General features: G+C 36.2%; 2 protein-coding genes across 2 annotated transcripts; both read right to left on the bottom strand.

Moving 5' to 3' along the window:
- Positions 1–1,574: 1,574 nt before the first annotated feature.
- LOC114757650 (uncharacterized) lies at positions 1,575–4,432 on the bottom strand. The gene is made up of 3 exons (XM_028946735.1): positions 2,557–4,432; positions 2,419–2,461; positions 1,575–2,322 (listed from the first exon to the last, which is right to left on the bottom strand). The coding sequence occupies exons 1-3, from the start codon at positions 4,430–4,432 to the stop codon at positions 1,575–1,577; spliced, it is 2,667 nt and encodes an 888-aa protein (XP_028802568.1).
- A 5,048-nt stretch (positions 4,433–9,480) lies between these two features.
- LOC114757649 (pentatricopeptide repeat-containing protein At1g63080, mitochondrial-like) lies at positions 9,481–10,248 on the bottom strand. Its single transcript, XM_028946734.1, has one exon. It carries the CDS (start codon positions 10,246–10,248, stop codon positions 9,481–9,483), a length of 768 nt encoding a protein of 255 aa, XP_028802567.1.
- Between the last annotated feature and the right edge of the window lie 8,989 nt (positions 10,249–19,237).

Below are 19,237 nucleotides of genomic sequence, written 5' to 3'. Positions count from 1 at the left end.
GATTCCAGAAGAAGTCCCTACACAGCTTCTCAATTTCTGCCAAGACTCCTTTTGGCAGTAAGGTTGACTGCATCTGGTAGTAAGGGAGAGCAGATAGGACAGATTTTATCAGAACTACTCTACCTGCCATGCTTAAGTACTTTCCCTTCCAGCTAGCAAGCTTCTTTCTAACCTTTTGAACAATCGGTGCAAAGGTTACCTTCATCATTCTCTTATGCAGTAAAGGAACCCCTAGGTATCTTCCAAGGTCTGCAGTTAGTTTAATTCCCAACCAATGACTGAGGGAGTTCGCTCGGCTTGAGTGGACATTCCTGGAGACAAACATTCTGGATTTCTGAAGGTTTATCTTATGTCCTGACACTTCACAGAAGAATCTCATAGTATTTCTTATCTCTTCCATTTGGGCTTGAGAGGCTTCACTGAATAAGACCAAGTCATCTGCGAAGAACAAGTACGTTAGTTTAGGTCCCCCGCTGCACAGCGAGATGGGTTTCCACCGCCCCTCTTGTACTTCAGTATTTATCAGTTGGCCTAATCTTTCCATACAGATTACAAAAAGGTACGGACTTAGGGGGTCACCTTGTCTCACCCCCCTTGTTGGGAAGAACGTTTCAGTGGGTATGCCATTCCATAACACTCTCATGGAAGCTGAGGAAACACACTTCATAATCAAGTTGACAAAACTACCACTTAGGCCCAAACTGCAGAGTGTAAATTCTAGAAACTGCCAGTCAAGTCTATCATACGCTTTTTCCATATCAACTTTGATCGCTACAAATCCTTGCCCACTCCTCTTCGACCTCATGGTATGAATTACCTCTTGAGCAATAATGATGTTATCGCTACTATGCCGCCCACTGATGAAGCTGCACTGGTTCGGTTGAATCAATAAATCCATGACTCCTTTCAGTCGGTTTGCCAGTACTTTACTGAGGATTTTGAAGCAAACATTGCACAGTGAAATGGGTCTAAAATCCTTGAGTTCAGTCGGATGATCAACTTTGGGAATCAGCACAATATTAGTGTGGTTAATCTCATTTAATCCTGTCGGATCTTTAAAGAGTTTTGCAATCAGCTCACAAACTTTTGATCCTATCTCTTGCCATTGTGATTGGAAGAAGTGAGGTTGTAACCCATCCGGTCCTGGTGCTTTGAAAGCACCCATGTCAAAAGCCGCTGTCTTTATTTCTATTTCTGTCACTTCACGCTGAATGAATTCAATCTGTTCTAGGGTAAGGGAGGGAAACCCCGCTGGCCAGTTATCTACCTTCTTGACATACGGGTCCTTTGTGTAAAGAGCTTTGAAGAAATCACGGGCCATTTGACTTAGAATTTTCTGATCAGCCTGCCAAATTCCATTTTCATCCTGCAAAGATTCAACCTTAGATCTCTTTCTTTTCATCACAGTGGTAGCATGGAAGAATCTCGAATTTTTGTCTCCAAATTTGAGCCACTGGCATCTTGATTTTTGGTACCAAATTAGCTCCTCTTGCGTGGTAAGTTTCCACAACTCCCTCCACAACTTTTTTTCTAGTTTGAAGAGACCATTACTGGTATTTTGCTGCCGAACCCTATCAATTCCCTCCAACCTCCTCAGAACCTCCTTCTTCTTCTTTTTTTTTCTTTTTGGGGATGTTACCAACCACTTTCTCATTCCACTCAGAAACCTTAATTTCAAAGGAAATTCTGCCTTCATTCCAGTTCTTCCCTTCCCAAGTTGCCTTGACTAGCTCTTTGAAATCAGATTCAAGGCACCACGCTGCCTGATATTTAAAGGTTTTCCTTGAGTTTTGAAAGCTGTCAATTTTCTCTCCGGCCAGCACCAAAACTCTATGATCAGACTTGAAGCGTAGCTGGTGGTAGACTTTGAAGTGAGGGTGTGTTAGCTCCCAGTCTGAATTACAAAAGGCCCAGTCCAATCTTTCTCTGACTCTTTCTCTTTCCCACGTGAAACGGTCCCCTACTGCTGGTATCTCCATCAGTTCACAGTGATTCACACAAGATTGGAAGGATTCCATCATCTGCCTAACTGGTGGTGTGCCCCCTAACTTGTCCCCAGGCTCCAAAAAAGCATTAAAATCACCCATTACAGTCCAGGCCCCGTTGACACTCTCCGCAATCTTTTTCAGGGACTCCCATAGCATTCTTCTTTTGCATATTGTGGTGTCGCCGTAAACAAAAGTGGAGAATATTACCTCACCCGAAGAAATGTCCGTGAGTTTGCAATGGAGCAATTGCGTGTTGGAATAAATATATTCAACAGACACTTCCTCCTCGTTCCATAGGACCCATATTCCTCCTGCATAGCCAGTGGCTTCAACCCTGATCCAGTTATTAAAACCCAATCAGCGTATCACTTTCTCTGCTTTAACTCCACTTATTCTAGTTTCAAATAAACCCATGACATTGATACTATACTTCCTTACAATATCTCTAAAAATACGTGGAAAGGCTCTACCAGCTGCCCCACGACAATTCCAGGAAGAGATAATCATTAAAGACAAAAAGGAAAGACCCCCAAACAATAGCAATCACCTTATTGATCGGGTGGTTTACCTTCACACGAGATGCCCTTGCGTTGCACACTTCCAGATATACTAGTCCCCGAGAGATTCTTTCCTGGTTCATCCTCCATAGCTTCCCACAGAGGGGCTTGCGCAATTGATGTATTCTCTGTCTCCATTAATTTCCCTGCCAGGCTTGGTTGATTCTCTGAACAAATGTTGCCACCTTCTATGACGCCTTCCATCACCACTCCTTCCATTTTCTCTCGGTGGGCTTCCTTATTCTGTTCTAGCATTATGGGCTCTGTCGACTTTGAACTTCCACTGACAACTATATGGGTCCTTTGACTGTGTTTCCTGGGCCCTACTTTTGTGCTTGTTTCCTGGACTCCTCCTTCTTTCTCTGTCACCGAACACTTGCTGGTTTGGGCTTTTGTTTTCTGTGCTACCAAAGCGGGACTTCTATTTTCTTTTCCCAAGCCCATCTGTCCTGTTTTAACTTTAAAACCCCCTTTCGATTTTTCTTTTCCTTTGGGCATAGGACCCATCTTCTTTTCCTTCTGGTGGTCTACCCGCCCTTCGTAGATGACTATTTCATTCCCAGATTTTGTCAGCAGATTAGCCCTCCCGTCTAGATCAATGGACCTACCGTCTTGTTCTTTCAGCTCTTCTTCCAGGTCTGCTATAGCTGCAAATCTTGTCTGTGGATATCTTTTCCCTTCTTTTTTTTTGTACTGCTGATGAGACCCATTTCCGGCTCCTGTACTGTTCCTATTCACAGTCCTCGAGTTCCGTATTCGGCTCGGACCTTTGACAAACATCCATGGTCCGAATTTCTCGTCCTCTGTCGTAACTGGGGTCGCCGGCAAACTGTAGTTCGGTGATGCTACATTTGGGGTGCTATTGCACTCCTCCTGCTGTTCTCCTGAGCTAGGCTTCCATGGGCAAGCTTCCTTTCGGTGCCCGTACCTACCACACGAGAAGCATATCAGCCCCAGACCCTCGTACTCGACATTATACAGTGCCGAAGTGCAGATTATTCTTGGTACCAGTTTCTTCTGCAGGTCCAATTCCACACAGATACGTGCGAACCGTCCTCTTTCCACCTTTGCTTTTGACTCTTCGATATTGGCTATCGTGTGCATGTCCACCTTTATTGTCTTTCCTATCATGTCTCCTAGTCTCCATATATACTTCTTTGAGTAGCAGTGCAAAGGTATATTTGGAATCCTCACCCAGGTGGCAATTCTCCCTAGAGGGTTCTGGAAAGGGTCGAAGTAAGGAGACCATCGTTGAACCAGTACACTGTGTTGAGCTATGATCCACGGACCCTCAAAAAGGACCTTCTTGTATCTTGCTCCCCAAAGTTCATCGTCACCAAAACGAACTACATAGTAATTGTTTGGGAGGTCAATAAGCTCGAAATCACTGAATCCCCATATCCTGGATAGCTGGTCTCTTAATCTGGATAAATGGAACCTCGCACCAAGAACTGTGATAACTAGTGCATTATTCCACGGTTGGCAACATTCATTGAACTCCTCCTCAGTGCATGGAACTACCGGGTATACTTCCATTAGTTTCTTGATATCTTCCGATGGTTCTGGTAGTTTCCATGTTTGATCTAATAAATCAGATAGCAATGGGTCTTCTTCCATAGTTGAGTTACTGTGAGCAATCCCATTGAAGCCCTGGGCTTTGAAACCCAAGAGGGAATCTCGATATGACCTCCCCTGTTCTTTTTCGCTGCTGTGCACTTTAGACGTTTGGGGCACATTTTCATCGAAACAACCTTCCGCATCTTCCATTTTGTCTGACATCAGTGTGTCTTCCTTGATCTCCTTCTTTGATTTTTTTGACTGAATCTGCAAAGTCCCCTCTTCCGAAGTACGATCCGGAGGGATTTTCCGGCAAACAGGTTCGCCCATCACAAGTGAAAGTAAAGCGGCACACGTTTCAAGAGAGAGAATCCTGCTGTAATTTAGAATAGATATTTTTAATACCAGTTCATTCAGTACTAAATATAAAATTTATTTTATATTTACATTAAGTATAAAATATAGGAAACCCGAAGATTAAATAAGCTGAGACTGTTTTCACTCAATCATTTGTCTCAAGTTTGAGATGTGGGAATATAACATCTTACTTGGGATTAAAATCATTTTTACTGAGGAGAGTCTGGTAATCCCAAAAACCATTTTAAAAAGTATTTTTACACAAATGAAGAAAAAACTCTTTTCACATATTTTTTAGGGAGTGTTTGGGAAGCTATAAAAGTACTATACAAAAGCACTTTTTCATAAATCAAGTCAAACTCCTCCACATATTTAGGGGGTGTTTGGTGACATGTAAAAAACACTTTTCCTCAAAACGAGATAAACTCCTCTTTATATTTATTTTGTATACGGTAAAAGTATTTTTAAAACCATAGTTTGGTTTCTATCCAAATACCCCCTTATTTCTTATAAAATAAAATCACTTTTAAAATCATGATTTCGTTTTATCCAAAAACCCTTTTACTTTGTATATCATAAAATTGTTTTTAAAATCATGATTTGATTTTCACATAAACACTCCCTTAATGTAATTTGTCTTCATTTTGATTGATTTTGCTTTCAAAAATTTAAAACCAATGCTTTTGGCCACAAAATTTTATATTAGAAACAAAAATTTTTTAAACAGATTAAAATAAAATTTTGATTTTAGAAACTAGAAATAGTATTGAATGCAAAATATTTTACAAATTATATTATTGACAAATCATAAAATAGGAAAATGAATTGAGATAAATCACGCATAATATCTCAATGAAGATTGTTTTTTTTATGTCAGTTTTGATCTCACTCTCGCTATTTATTGTGAATTTAAATTATTCAAATCAAATCAAATTTCAATAATTTCCATTTATTTATTATTTTAAATTTATAAATTTTATTAAAATGTTAAACTCAAACTTATTGAATCAAGTTTCCCTAAATACGCAGAGTTGGCTTTATGAATTTACAGACTTCAAATCTTTAGTGATAATATATTAGTAAAATGACCACACAAAAAAGCCTAGAAGATATTAAATGATTGCAAGATGCTTTATTTTAACCATTTCAGATTAATCATTTATATTGAAGTGAAAATTCACTAATGTTGTTTGAATAAAGTTCACTGATATTATTTGGATTTTACCCATTACCTAAGTTCAGTAGGTATTAACAATTCTTGAATTTGTTTTAACCATTTCAGATTAGTCATTTACACCTAAGTGAAAATTTATTAAAATTTGTTTGGATATCCATTTCCTAAACTTCTTCAGCTATTAACAATTCTCGAATAGGTCTTTAATCATTTTGAATTAGCCATTTGTACCATACGATTGTACATTACAAAATAAGAATCAAACTTGTCATTGCAATTGCAAAGTTCCTAAATTTGAGAAGCCATTAAAAATTTTTCAATCAATTTTACTCATTTCGGATTATCAATTTGGAACACAATACTATACGTTATATACTTGGAAGAATAAAAATTATACTTGTTATTGCAATTGCAAAGTTCCTAATCTTGGGAAGTTATTAGCATTTTTTCAGTCAATTTTACCCATTTTGTATTACCAGTTTACAATAAGATATCGTACCTCACATATTTGGAAAAATAAGAATTAGGCCTCTTATTGCAATTACAAAACTCAACTTTTCAATCAATGTTATTTATTTAAGAGAGTAATTTACAACATGCTTGGCAAAATAAGACTTGGCACTGCCATTGCAATAATAAAATTCTTAAACTTGATAAGTTATTAAGAACTTTCAATCGATTTGACCAATTTCGAATTAGTAATTTACAACAAACGATGATACATTTCATAGTTAACAAATTGCGATTGCAAAGTTCTCAACCTTGACAAGCTATTAACAACTTTGCAATCGCATTTAGGAATAGCAATTTACAACTCGTTCTTATACATTACACACTTGGAAAAATAACGTATGAACCCGTAATTGCACTTAAACATGGGTTTGGATTGTGAATGGTTGAGACTAAATCTACAGGCACCAGAAATTAAGCATCACATGTTTACATCCAAATTCAACATGGGTTTGAATTGTGTGAAACAATAAATTTTCAAACACCCAAGGCCCATCCTGCAGAATAAAGCTCAGATCGTCCTTTTTCTCAAAATGAGAGAGATGAAGGTTCTTTTACTCTAGCTGAGGATACAGGAAAAGTAACTCGCACCAATATTTCAAACGAACAAAGTGGAATTAATCGTTTCGCTTTCCTTACAGCACCATTTACTAATAGACCGAGCTTCTGGGGCAGACAAAAACCTGCCATCAAATCAAATTAAGGGTATGTTTGGCTCAATGAGAGGAAGGGGAGGGGAGGGATTTTAATGGAGGGAAGGGGAGGGGAGGGGAGTGGAAGGATTTTAATATTATCTTGTTTGGATTTATAAAAAAAAGAGGGGAGGGGAGGGAAAAATATTTTAATATGGACAATTTTGCTCTTATTTTATTTAAGGTGTGGGCATAATGGTCACAACATGACAAAATATAAACATAATAGTCACAACATGACAAAATATGGGCATAATGGTCATAATATGACAAAATATTACTCTTTCCCTCTAAATCCTCTTAATTTTGGAGGGGAGGTTGAAGAAGGGAGGGGAGGGGAAATTTTAAAAAATTTTCCCTCCCCTCCTAAAATTTGTGTGTTGCCAAACAAAGGGAAATGATTAAAATCCCTCCCTCCCTCCCTCCCTCCCAAATCCCTCATACCAAACACACCCTAAAGGAACTCCTAAAATTTGTGTGTTGCCAAACAAAGGGAAATGATTAAAATCCCTCCCTCCCTCCCTCCCTCCCAAATCCCTCATACCAAACACACCCTAAAGGAAAATTACAGGGGTGATGATAAAAACTATTGTAAAAAGGATTGAAAGGGAAACATTCATGCTGGGGAAAAAAAGAAGGGGAAACTTTATGCTTACATACTTTTCAACTAGCTGCAAAATCTAATCTCAAGATCGTGGGCTACCTCTTCTGCTTGGCACTATGGGTAGGAGATTGCGAGACCAAGCATATAAACCTACTGAGAGATCCCCAACAGAGGCCTACACAAAATGCCTCATTAATCAGCATTAGCAATGTATCTCTATGTGATTTGCTATGCTTTTGAAGATCAGATTAGACATGTTAGGGAGTTTCTTTTGGATGTTTCCTTAATCCTTCTAACTTGTAATATCAAAACAGAATGCAGAATCTACTTTAATTCGACTATTCTTCGTCAACATTTGAAAGAAAGCAAAGAGGGATTCAATACATATTTCAGTAGTTTATCTTTATTGTACCGAAGTACGTATTCTTCCATAATATGCTGTCTAACTTCAAACTGAATTGAGTCTGATGCAGCTTCTCTTTAGTCAATTGGAGTCCTTACCTGAGCAAACAAATGATGGGATGGGAGATGGAATGGATGCATTGCAGCAATCACTGGCCGAGACACTTGCTGGTAATCCACCCAACCAGTCAGGGTCATCCGCAATCATGGCAAATTATGCATACTGAATTGAGAAAACCTAAGGTCGCCATTAAACACCCTCATCAGGAAATACCATGAGAAAGAGAAACAACAGTCCTATGTTTGGTTAACGCAGAAGAAGAGGGAATTTATGAGAAAGTTTCCAAGACAGACTTATCATTCTCACAACCATATGATGCCTCTAGTCTCCAAAACAGTCCTGTCACAAAGGGTGCTTTTTTCAACCGTTTCAGAGTGTGAACCTACTCTTAAATACAAGCATTACAATGAGCTATGAAATAATGCAACATCCCTCTGTTCATCATATTAACAATCAAACACTATCTCCGATCTTTAATATAAGAGTTAGTTGGAGGGTTACGTTTGATTTTAAATATAATACATCAATTCACTTTATTTCTCAAATTTATAAGTTTTCTCTAAAATATTCTCATTGATTGTTAGGGTTTTCCATCAAGGGGTGATGCACATTATTAAAATAGGTAGTTTAGAGAAGTAATTAATCAACTTAACTGATTTTCTCAATCTCTCCAAATTAGTCATCTAACTCTTATATTAAATATTGGAGATAGTACATTATAACCACAAGCACCCGACTTCACAGCAAAACCAGGAAAGCTCTGATTTTCTAAAAACACAATGTCTACGAGGTGAAGATGTGAAAGCCATTGAATTAGAAAAGGACATTTAATCACTCTCCAAATGGTATTCATCCCCAAACCTGCAAACAGAAACGAGGTTGTATTTTGGAGACGAGATAAATTAAAAATGTCATGAGGATAAAGTACTGACCTGTGTTGCAGTTTCACACGTGTTATGTCACAGAAATTTGCTGAGTGTTTTTTTACTTTTTCTTTTTTTCCAATTAAACAGGTATATGCATATGCACTCAGCTTCAAAAAAGGAAAAGATGGCAACTGTCAGTGGAAAACAAAAAGAATTAGGCCCACTTCCAATTTATTTGCATATGAATGAAGAACTTACCACTGTCGGATCATAAAATTGTTTCCATTGCTTCACAAGGATAGATTGGTACGTATCACAAGGGTAGAATAGAAAGTTCAATTACAGTATACACAATTAAACAATCCAATTGACATGGACCCAACGCACACCAAGGATAAAACAGCTGAGGTTAATACCAAACACACACACGGAGCTCAGAGAGAAAAGAACTTTAACTTCGAACTACAAAAGCAGAGGGAGACCAATGCAATTGCCTTTAAATGTCAATGGTTGTAAAAGATTATATGGTCAACAATTTTCACCAGAGTAACAAAAACATTAGTCAATTATTACAACAAATGTCAACATGAACACAAGTATCTAACCTTCTTTTATCGTTTTAGGAGACCCCTAACAATCATTTCATCAAGAAGATTCTCTGCCTTATCATTGTCTCCTTTTTCCAGAAGAGTTCCAATGATTGTTTCAAAAGTTACAAATTTGGGAGGCATCCATTCTCTCCCATTTGAAAAAGTAATGTCTTTGCCTCATCAAACAAGCCCTCCTTACAAAGTCCATTGATCATAGCAGTATATGCTTGGACATCCAAACGATAGCCTTTGACTAAAAGATACTGAAAAATCTGTTGTGCAGCATTTAACCTGCCCCCTTTGCACAAGCCATCAATAAGAATGGTATATGTGTAAATATCAGGTTGTATTCCCAGGACGCCCATTTTTTTAAATAGCATAATTGCTTCATCAAGACGCTGGCTCTTGAACAAACCATCTAACAAGGCATTGTAGGTTACTATATTTGGTAGATGACCACTACCATGCATATCGTAAATAAGTTCATGCACGTTTGAGATCTTTCGTGATTTGAACAGGCCATCAATAAGACTACTATATGTCACAATATCAGGAAACAAACTTTTGCATTGCATTTCTTGAAAGAGATCCATGGCTTCACCAATCCTTTTCATTTTACATAACCCATTAATCAAGATAGTGTAACTGAAAACATCAGGCAACACATCACTTTTGATCATTCTATTAAGAACCTTCTTCGACTCATCAACATTATTCATCATATAGTACCCATCCATTAAAGCATTGTAAGTAATAACATCAGCCTTTGTACCACATTTCATCATCCTACCAACTATTGCCTCAGCTTTGGTTATCCTCCCCTTTTTACAAAATGCATCTATCAATATATTGAAGGTATAAATACTAGGTCTGATGCCTTCTAGCACCATTTCATTTAGCAACCACGTGGCTTCGTGCCATTGATCCATGCAACAGAAACCATATATTAGAGAGTTGTAGGTAACAATATCCCAGAGATATTCCCCTATCAGTCATTTCATGATATAATTTTTTTGCCTCAATTGCAAGCCCTTCTTTACAAAGACCATCTATGACTGTGTTGTACATAACTAAATCAGGCTTAACTAACCCTGTCTCCATCTTTCGAAGCAATTTAAGAGCAGCGGACGTTTTTCCAATTTTATAGAAGCCATTAATCAGGATACCATAGCTTACTTCATTTAACAGAAATCCTTTTGTCAACAAGTCAGTATGAAAGACAAGGGCTTCTCTAACGTTATTATTAATGCAGAGACCTTTCAACAGAGTACTTAAAGTTATTATACCTGGCTGACGGCTCATCTTGAGAATCTTCCCTAGTACCATTTAAGGGCATGATTTGGTGGAAGAGTATCTATATTGATATATTGATATATTGATTGATGATTGATGTGTCAAATAATGTGATGATAAACGAAAAGGCATTATAATTCCATTAGTGCCTACTAAAATTAGGGGTGAGCAAAACCGAATCGAAACTGAAAACCGAACCAAACCGAACTCAATCCAGTTATTTCGGTTCGGTTATTTTGGTTCTTTTTTTTCAGTTAGTTTATTCGAGTATTTTGGTTATCAGTGTTCGATTCGGTGTCCTGAAAAATAATCTGGTTAGTATTGAAATAGCTGAATTTGAATGAACTTTTTTTTTAAATATTTCTCTCCTGGTCCCTACTCCCCAGTCCCCACGGCCCACCTATTCTTATTATTTTCTTTTGACTCCATCTATCCAGTGATCCAGTCTAGTAGTCCACTAGTCCCGTGGCCCACACCGGCCCAGAGTTCGATTCCACCTCAGTTCACACCTTCACGGCCTCATACTCACAGTCACACTCAGTCATTACTCACTCGTTTCCCTCTCTCCCAAACTCTCAAAGACTCCCATCTCCTCTCAAGCCCTAAGTCTCACAGTCACAGGCCGGTGCAGGCGGATTGCGCAGCTTAAATCTGAAGTTCTCAATGACTCCTTTCATTCTAAGAAGTTCTGATCTACACTCCTTAGCTTAGCCGTTACCGTCGTCGTCGTAAGGAGCAAAGTCTGAACTTCAAACTTCAAACTCCCTCCATCGATCGGTCATCGCAGATCGCCACAATCTCCATATAGGAGCCTCACATCGCAGTCAGCCAATCACCACTCAACTTGCCACCAGTCTTCATATAATAGGAGCATTATAATCGCGACCTTGGATCCCTCTCCCTTCAACCTTCTCCACGTGCAGCCAAGTAAAATGTGGTATTCAAGTTGTAGAAATTTTTTCAGCTACTGTTCTAGTGTTCTATGATCTTTCTGTGATATTTTTTTTATATAATCCACATGTGCCTTTCATTGCTCCCTCTTCATTTGAGTGATTTATGTTTTTCTTTGATAATTGATACGGGTATATTGGATAGACAGAACATAATATGATTGTAAAACAATTTTACTTAATTTGGTGGTTTATTTGTATTTGAAATTAATACTCTGCATCTGACATCAATTATATATTGATTGAAACCATGGATGATGCTTGATTATATCTAACATCCCTCTGTATTCAAGTGGTTTACTTATGTTTTTCGATATCATAATCCCTTGTCCCTTTCTATTCTTTTGCAGCATATATATTGATTGAAAGTCAAAACCATGGGTGATGCTTGATTATATAATCTATTGTAAATTAAAAAGAAGAGAGATTGATTATAGATAGGAGTTATCTATTCATTATAAATTGTCCTCATTTGTTTTCTTATATACAACTACAGAGGGTAGGGGTGTCATTCCTTCAGTCAACAATTTGATAGAACCCCATGCAGTGGAGAAAATTAAGCACGCCTTCTTCAAGCCTTCAATTTATTATTTCATAATGGTTTGATGATGCAGTGGAGAAAATTTTGTAACTTGTTCCACTTTGATGATGGTGTAACTAATATATTTTTTTAAAACAATTAGATATCTTCTCATGGTGAAACTACGGGTGATGCTCAAGTTAGGGATGATGATGCTACTCAAACAACGAAGTCTTCAATGCCAGGAGCAAGTGGGACTACAAAAAGAAACAGCATGAAATCAAAATCAAAGGCTTGGGAACATTTCACAAATTTGTGAATGAGAGAGGTAAAACTAGAGGTAAGTGCAACTATTGTGAAAAAAATCTTGCATGTGATTCAAAAGCTAATGGAACCACTACACTTAACAACCATTTGATTACTTATAAATTGAAGCTCCCTCTTGAAGAACTTACGCAATCTCACTTGAACTTTAATATAGATGACAAAATGGGTCTTGCTAATTGGAAATTTGATCAAGATGCTATTAGAAAAGCCTTATCATGCATGATAATTACTGATGAATTACATTTCAAGTTTGTTGAGGGGGATGGGTTTAGGCAATTTATGTCAATTGCTCAACCTAGGTTTAAAATTCCATCAAGATGGACTGTTGCTTATAACTATTTTGGGATCTACATTGATGAAAAAGTTAAATTTAAAGATTATTTACTGCATAAGAGGCAAAGGGTTTGCCTCACCACTGACACTTGGACTTCCATGCAAAGAATCAATTATATGTGCGTTACTGCTCATTTTAATGATGCATGGATATTGAGAAGGAGGATTTTAAATTTCATTCCTATTTCTAGTCATAAGGGGAAGGATATTGGAATGGAAATAGAAAAATGTCTACTTGAATGGGGAATTGAAAGGGTGCTCATAAGTACTGTGGATAATGCTAGTTCTAATGATGTCATGGTTCAATATTTAGAACAAAAAATTATGAATTAGGGTCACTCAATTATGAAATGTCAATTCTTGCATATGAGATGTGTTGCACACATAATCAACTTGATTGTTACTGATGGGTTGAAAGAAATAGGGAGTTATGTGAAAAAAGTTAGAGAAGTTGTTCACTATATTAGACAATCACCCCTTAGGATGAGAAAGTTTAAAGAGAGTAGGCGTGGATGAAAAGATTCAAAGTAAGCAAATCTTATGCTTAGATGTCCCTTTTCGGTGGAACTCTACCTATTTGATGTTAGAGACTGCTCAAAAATTTGAGGCAGCCTTCAAAAGGTTTAAGGATAAAGATCCTTATTTTCGATTTGATCTTCAAGATGAAGAGAGGGTGCCTGAGTCTGAAGATTGGAAGAATGTTAGTAGGATGATTATGATGTTGGGTCATTTTTATGAGCTTACCTTGACAATCCTTCTCAAACTTGGGTTCATTTTTCTTCTAGCATATTTACAATTTTGTGGGTGTTCTGGTGTTTTCAAGGATATTAAATTTTGGGAGAATTGCAATTGCATATTTACAACTTGTCATTAACTTTTTAATAATTATTCTATCTCACAATATATGTAGTGTGTAATAAGATATATTTGATTTTGGAATTTAAAAATTTTATTGCACCTTTCAAATATCCAAATTCTTTGTACAAAAAGAGCCCAAAAAATCATTATTTCTCACTATTTCAACTTCTTGTGCTTGCTAGGCTAGAATAGTACTTGAAAAAAAAAGACCCAATAAAAGGCCCAATAACCGAATAAGCCCACTAACCGAACAGAATATATTTTGGTTATTTCAGTTCGGTTAGTTTACTCTGTTCAGTTTCGGTTCGGTTTCTTCATTGTGATCATTTCGGTTATTCGGTTAGTTCAGTTATTAACACTAACTGAACCGATTAACTGATTACTCAGCCCTAACTGAAATTAAATGTTACATATTTCTGGTAAAATTCTGATCTTCCACTTGCAGCAATGTAGAGCAGTTTCTCCTTTCTCTAGATGGCAGATTGAGAAACATCTCTAGGCTATAAAGCAAAATGAAGATCTAAAATAATGAAATAGACAAAAAACAGTATAAATTTTAGTAGGTCAGTATCCCTATGATTATTGCAATTAAAAACGTTCTTTTGAAATGATAGTAACCATGCATTCCTGGAGAGTCACGTTGGCATATAGCATGGATGAGTAATACGCAAATTGATTCCCTAACCAAGCACAGAGCTTTGCTACTTTTTCACTGTGCAGAAGTCTTAACTAAAGTTGAGACATGATTTGTCATAAATTTTATTGTCCGAGTTCAAAAAAGACTGTTTTAAATGAAATTTGATACTGAGCTTTCAAAAGGCTAACACAATTTGTTTCCTTCAACGTGAAACCTGTAGTGGTACGGGGTACCTACTAATCAACTCTGCAGGAACCAACACCACCAATTTTGCAATTGAAATGGCTACCTAGATATGTAAAGAGAAAGAGTTGATCCTACATATATAGCAAAACAAAATAGCAAAAGAAAAAGATTCAAGAGAAGACTGTTAAATGATACTACCTCTGGTCTTAATTATAAGAGCTAGTTGATTAATTTGAAGAGATTAAGAAAAAAAGTTAAGTTAGTTATTTGTAATAAATATGTGTTATCTTTCCTAAAATATCCTTGCTAATTAAATGTATTGGCTATAACTATCATTGTTAGGAGGACTATCTTGGAAAAAGATACATAAATATGAGAGATAAAATGGATTAAGATCTTATATTTAGGATCAAGATAAAAGTCAAATAAGGTCTTATATTAAGGACCGGAGGTAGTATTAGCTAGAACTTTCAAAAAGGAGAAAATTCGATTTGCTTCCTTAAACATGAAACTTGTAGGGGTACCTCCAAATCAACTCCGCTGGAACCCATAGAGCACCCAATGTAACAATGCTTCGTTTGTGAACGGTGGGATGGGAGAGTGCTACTGGACAAGGCTTATGTGTAAATCTATTTTATATGAAGAATGATTTGCACTATGAATCTTGCAATAGTCCTACAGATTTTTTTTTTTGTATATATTTTGGTATATTAATTAATATATTTGTAATAATAATGTAGATGAGAAACCTTTTCACTAAATGGCGTCTTGTAACGTCCTTGACCTCGTGCAAGAGAATGTGACTAAAAAAAATGTTATAATTAAGAAGCTTTGTGGATCCCTGCTAAGCATCCATGGCAGACTAGTTAAAGCGCCCAACTCATAATTGGCGAATTCGTAGGTTCAATTCCTACTGGATGCATGCCAATGGGACCTTCCAATAAGTCTATTGGCATTGGCTCTATATCAATGGAATCTCATCATCCACACATAACAAATTGGTGTAGTATATTCATATCATAACATATGAACAGTAAGAATTAGCATTCTTATTGAGACTAGAACTCATAGGGAAGAAAATAGATTTATGGATCGAATCAAATATGTAGTATTTACAGACAAAAGTATTCGGTTATTGGGGAAAAATCAATATACTTCTAACGTCGAATCAGGATCAACTAGGACAGAAATAAAGCATTGGGTCGAACTCTTCTTTGGTGTCAAGGTAATATCTATGAATGACTCTCTGTAAAGGGTAGAAGACGAGGATTGTAACATGAGAGAAGCAAGAAGGTCAATCTCTTTCAAATATACATACAACATGGGTTCTGGCAATGCAATGTGGTTGGACTCTCATGTCGATCCGAATGAATCATCCCTTCCATAGAGATAAATCTTTGCTTGCTAAATTGAACAAGTATGGCTGTCCCCTATTGGGATGTACTATTAAACCAAAATTGGGGTTATCCGCTAAGAATTATGGTAGAGCCGTTTATGAATGTCTCTGTGGTGGACTTGATTTTACCAAAGATGATGAGAATATGAATTCCCAACCTCTCCATGGTGGACTTGATTTTACCAAAGATGATGAGAATGTGAATTCCCAACCATTTATGCTTTGGAGAGACCATTTCTTATTTTGTGCCAAATATCATTCATATGAACAAAACAGATTTATTCTTTACAAAAAACATGAAATAGATTCATTAACAAATCAAAAAAAAAAAAGGAAAAACAATAGGGTATGATCTTTTATCATATAGATCTCTTAATTATATAGATAATTGTTTTTTTTTTAAACAGAGCCTGGATGCTTCATTTTATTAGTCCAACCAAGCAAACGATAAATTATTGTAAATTTCTAATATTAATTTGAACTTGGCTACACAGCGTTTACTGTGGGCACGATAACTAGCACACGAGGGGTGCGTCCTTCCCAGTCCTCTCGTACTAGGGAAAGGTCCTCTTAATGCCCAAACGCCCACAAATAGGAGAGAAAAGATGGATATCTGCTTTTTAAAATATTAAATCCGAACCATTTATTATTTGATCCAACGGTGGAGATGAGATTCTGAAAAGAAAAGGAGAAAGAAGGATTCTGAGAGGATCGAAACCCCCTCTCAATTGTAGCACCGTCACCTAACAAATCTAATTGTCGATTCCTTTCTGAAACTGATAAAGCCAGCTACCCACCGTCTCACCCTTGCCTGAAACCATTAAATCCAAGACCACAATCATCTATCAAAATAATAAGACCAAAATCATTTATCTTCAACCTAGATGAAGGATACACTACAAAAGCAAAAAAAAGGGAAATCTGAATCAAAGACAAGAATGAAGAGGAAAAAGATTATAAGGTAAGTGAGTGGATCTACCAGATATCATCTTGAATGTGGAGAAAAGGGGCGACAGTGAGAGAGAGCCAAAAAAAAAAAAGATAAACAAAGGGAGAGAAGAGATTCATCAGTGATGATGAAAAAGACTCTGAAGAAGAAGAGGCCCATGAGAGAATGCAAAGAAAGAATGGAAGATTAGAGAAGTAAAGGAAAGAATAAAGATTAAAACCTCTTTAGTATTCTAGGCAAAATGGGTTCACTGCTAAGAAAAAGGACCAGAAAATTTTGGGTGTGTTTGAATTGGCGTTGTGCAAAATTGACTTCTATTTTAACTGACTTTTGTAACTGAAGTTAGAGTAAAAGTCAGTTAATGTAATGCGATTTATATTTGGATATGTGCTTATAAAAAGTTAGTTGAAAAAGTTAGAAGTTGTTTGAGTGGTTAAATAGAAAAGTGAGTTCAATTGTAAAATGACTGAAAATGGTATAGACTTTATTAAATAGTAGTGTTTGATATTTTATATTTTTAATGTGATAATAGTAAAAAAAAAAACCTAAAATTATTATGATAAAATAAAAATAGTTTTTTGTGAGATTATAAAATAAAAATATTTTTCACTAAGAAAAATTTGAAAACACATTATAGATAATTAATTAAATAGATATAATGGACAAACATGAATATAAATTAAAATTCATTTGGTCTGAATAAAAGCTCATTATACTAACGAAGAAGATGAGGCAGAGGGGAAAATGTGAGGGTAAGTTTGGGTTGGTATATTTTTAATGCTCATTTTTAATGATCATCGTTTAAAACTGTAGTTTGAAATGGAAAAAGTCAGATTTTCTTCCTTGAGTCCAACTAAAGTTGAAGGCTAGAAGTTGGTTGGGTTTTTAGTTCATCCAAACAATCATTTGGTCCTAAATAAGTCACAAACTGTTTCATGCTCTCCCATAGACTTTTTCCATTTCAAACGGTGATCCAAACATAGCCTTCATTATTGTTCCCTCTCTGCTGCTTTTGTAGTTGGCATCCCGATTCCCTGTCAACACATGGGTACCAATTAATATCACTTTCTTCTTTCTGGGGGAAAGATTTTGAATTTTGAATTTGAGATATGGTGAGGTAAGGACGAGGGAGTAAGAAAGGGGATAATGACATGAGAGGGCAGAAGGCCTCGGAAGAGGGAAGAAAAATAGAGAAGGGATGAAGCAGAAGGGAGGCTTACGAGGGACAAGTAAAGTAGGATTTTAAATTGAAGATAAAACAACCTCTAACAAGAGAAATGAGACCCCAAAGGTTTTCAAATTAGGTACTACCATTTGCCTTTTTCAAAGCTCAATGTAGGAGATTAATTAACTGGCTAAAATGCAGCCCGAGGAGTATTTAATTCGGCTTGTGAACAATAAAATGAGTCTGGAGCCAATAATAAGCCATATTTTGCGTTGGCTAGATGGATGGGTTATTAATAATATATTGATTGATTGCAAGCCTTTCTTTACAAAGACCATCTATGACTGTGTTGTAGATAACCAAGGGTCTGTTTGGGATAGCAGTGGAAATTTCCTATAACACATTTCACCTAAGTCAAGACAAAACTCCTCTCACATACTTGTCTCGTATTCCGTAAATCACGATTGAAAAACTACTTATAAGCTGTTCCAAACGGGTCCTAAATCAGGCTTAACTGAAATCCATTTCTTAAAACATCATGATGAAAGACAAGTGCTTCATCGACCGTATTATTGATGCAGAGTCCTTTCATCAGCGTAGTTAAAGCTATTGTATCTAGCTAAAAGCCTTATGTGTCCCTATTGAATAATATATTTTTATATATAATTAAGAAATTTTATATTATTTAAAAGGTTTAATATACAATAGGTACTCATAATTTGAATTAAGAAAATTATATAAATTAACTGATTAAAAGTATATTTTGTATTATATTTTTATAATTTTCTTTTTGAAAGGTATCTTTCTTTTGATTCCAAAAAAATTCTGTCAAACGAAATATCAATCCCATGTAAACTGTGTTTGTGGCAGTTACTTGAAATTAAAAGAGAATTTTTCAATAATCTAATTAAAAATTATCTAAAATATCTCCTACCTTGTAACCTAAATTAAAGAGTTTGGATAATTAATTTCTTTTGTAGATAATTCTTTTATTTTATTTTCAATTTGAATAAATATTTTATTCATATATCCATCATCCATTTAATTTTTGAATATCCACTAATCCACATTATCTTAGGATTTGGCGAATGGGAAAGAACAGAAATTGGGGCCAAGGGCACAAGGCAGAGAAAGAGATGCAGAGAAGGCCTACCTTGAAGTCGTACCGAAAAAACATATTTGCTTTCAGAAACTAAGGCCTTCTTGATGTTGTTAAGTTTGTTAATATCATTAAGTTCATGGACAAAAATTAAAATTCAGTTAAA

This window comes from Neltuma alba, unplaced genomic scaffold (assembly GCF_004799145.2).
Source record: "Neltuma alba isolate B1F8T4 unplaced genomic scaffold, ASM479914v2 tig00010614_pilon, whole genome shotgun sequence".
Classification (NCBI taxonomy): Eukaryota; Viridiplantae; Streptophyta; class Magnoliopsida; order Fabales; family Fabaceae; genus Neltuma; species Neltuma alba.
The sequence above is the reverse complement of the archived record's forward strand: the minus strand, read 5'-3'. Positions and strand labels throughout refer to the sequence as shown.

What these genes read in the sequence shown, in the direction of transcription:
- LOC114757649 (XM_028946734.1), bottom strand. Translation starts at nt 10,248, where the DNA reads ATGGTGCTAGAAGGCATCAGACCTAGTATTTATACCTTCAATATATTG.
- LOC114757650 (XM_028946735.1), bottom strand. Translation starts at nt 4,432, where the DNA reads ATGGGCGAACCTGTTTGCCGGAAAATCCCTCCGGATCGTACTTCGGAA. An exon ending in CAAGGGCATCTCGTGTGAAG is followed by an intron (nt 2,462 to 2,556) that starts GTAAACCACCCG and finishes GTCGTGGGGCAG; the next exon opens with CTGGTAGAGCCTTTCCACGT. An exon ending in TTTAGAGATATTGTAAGGAA is followed by an intron (nt 2,323 to 2,418) that starts GTATAGTATCAA and finishes TAACTGGATCAG; the next exon opens with GGTTGAAGCCACTGGCTATG.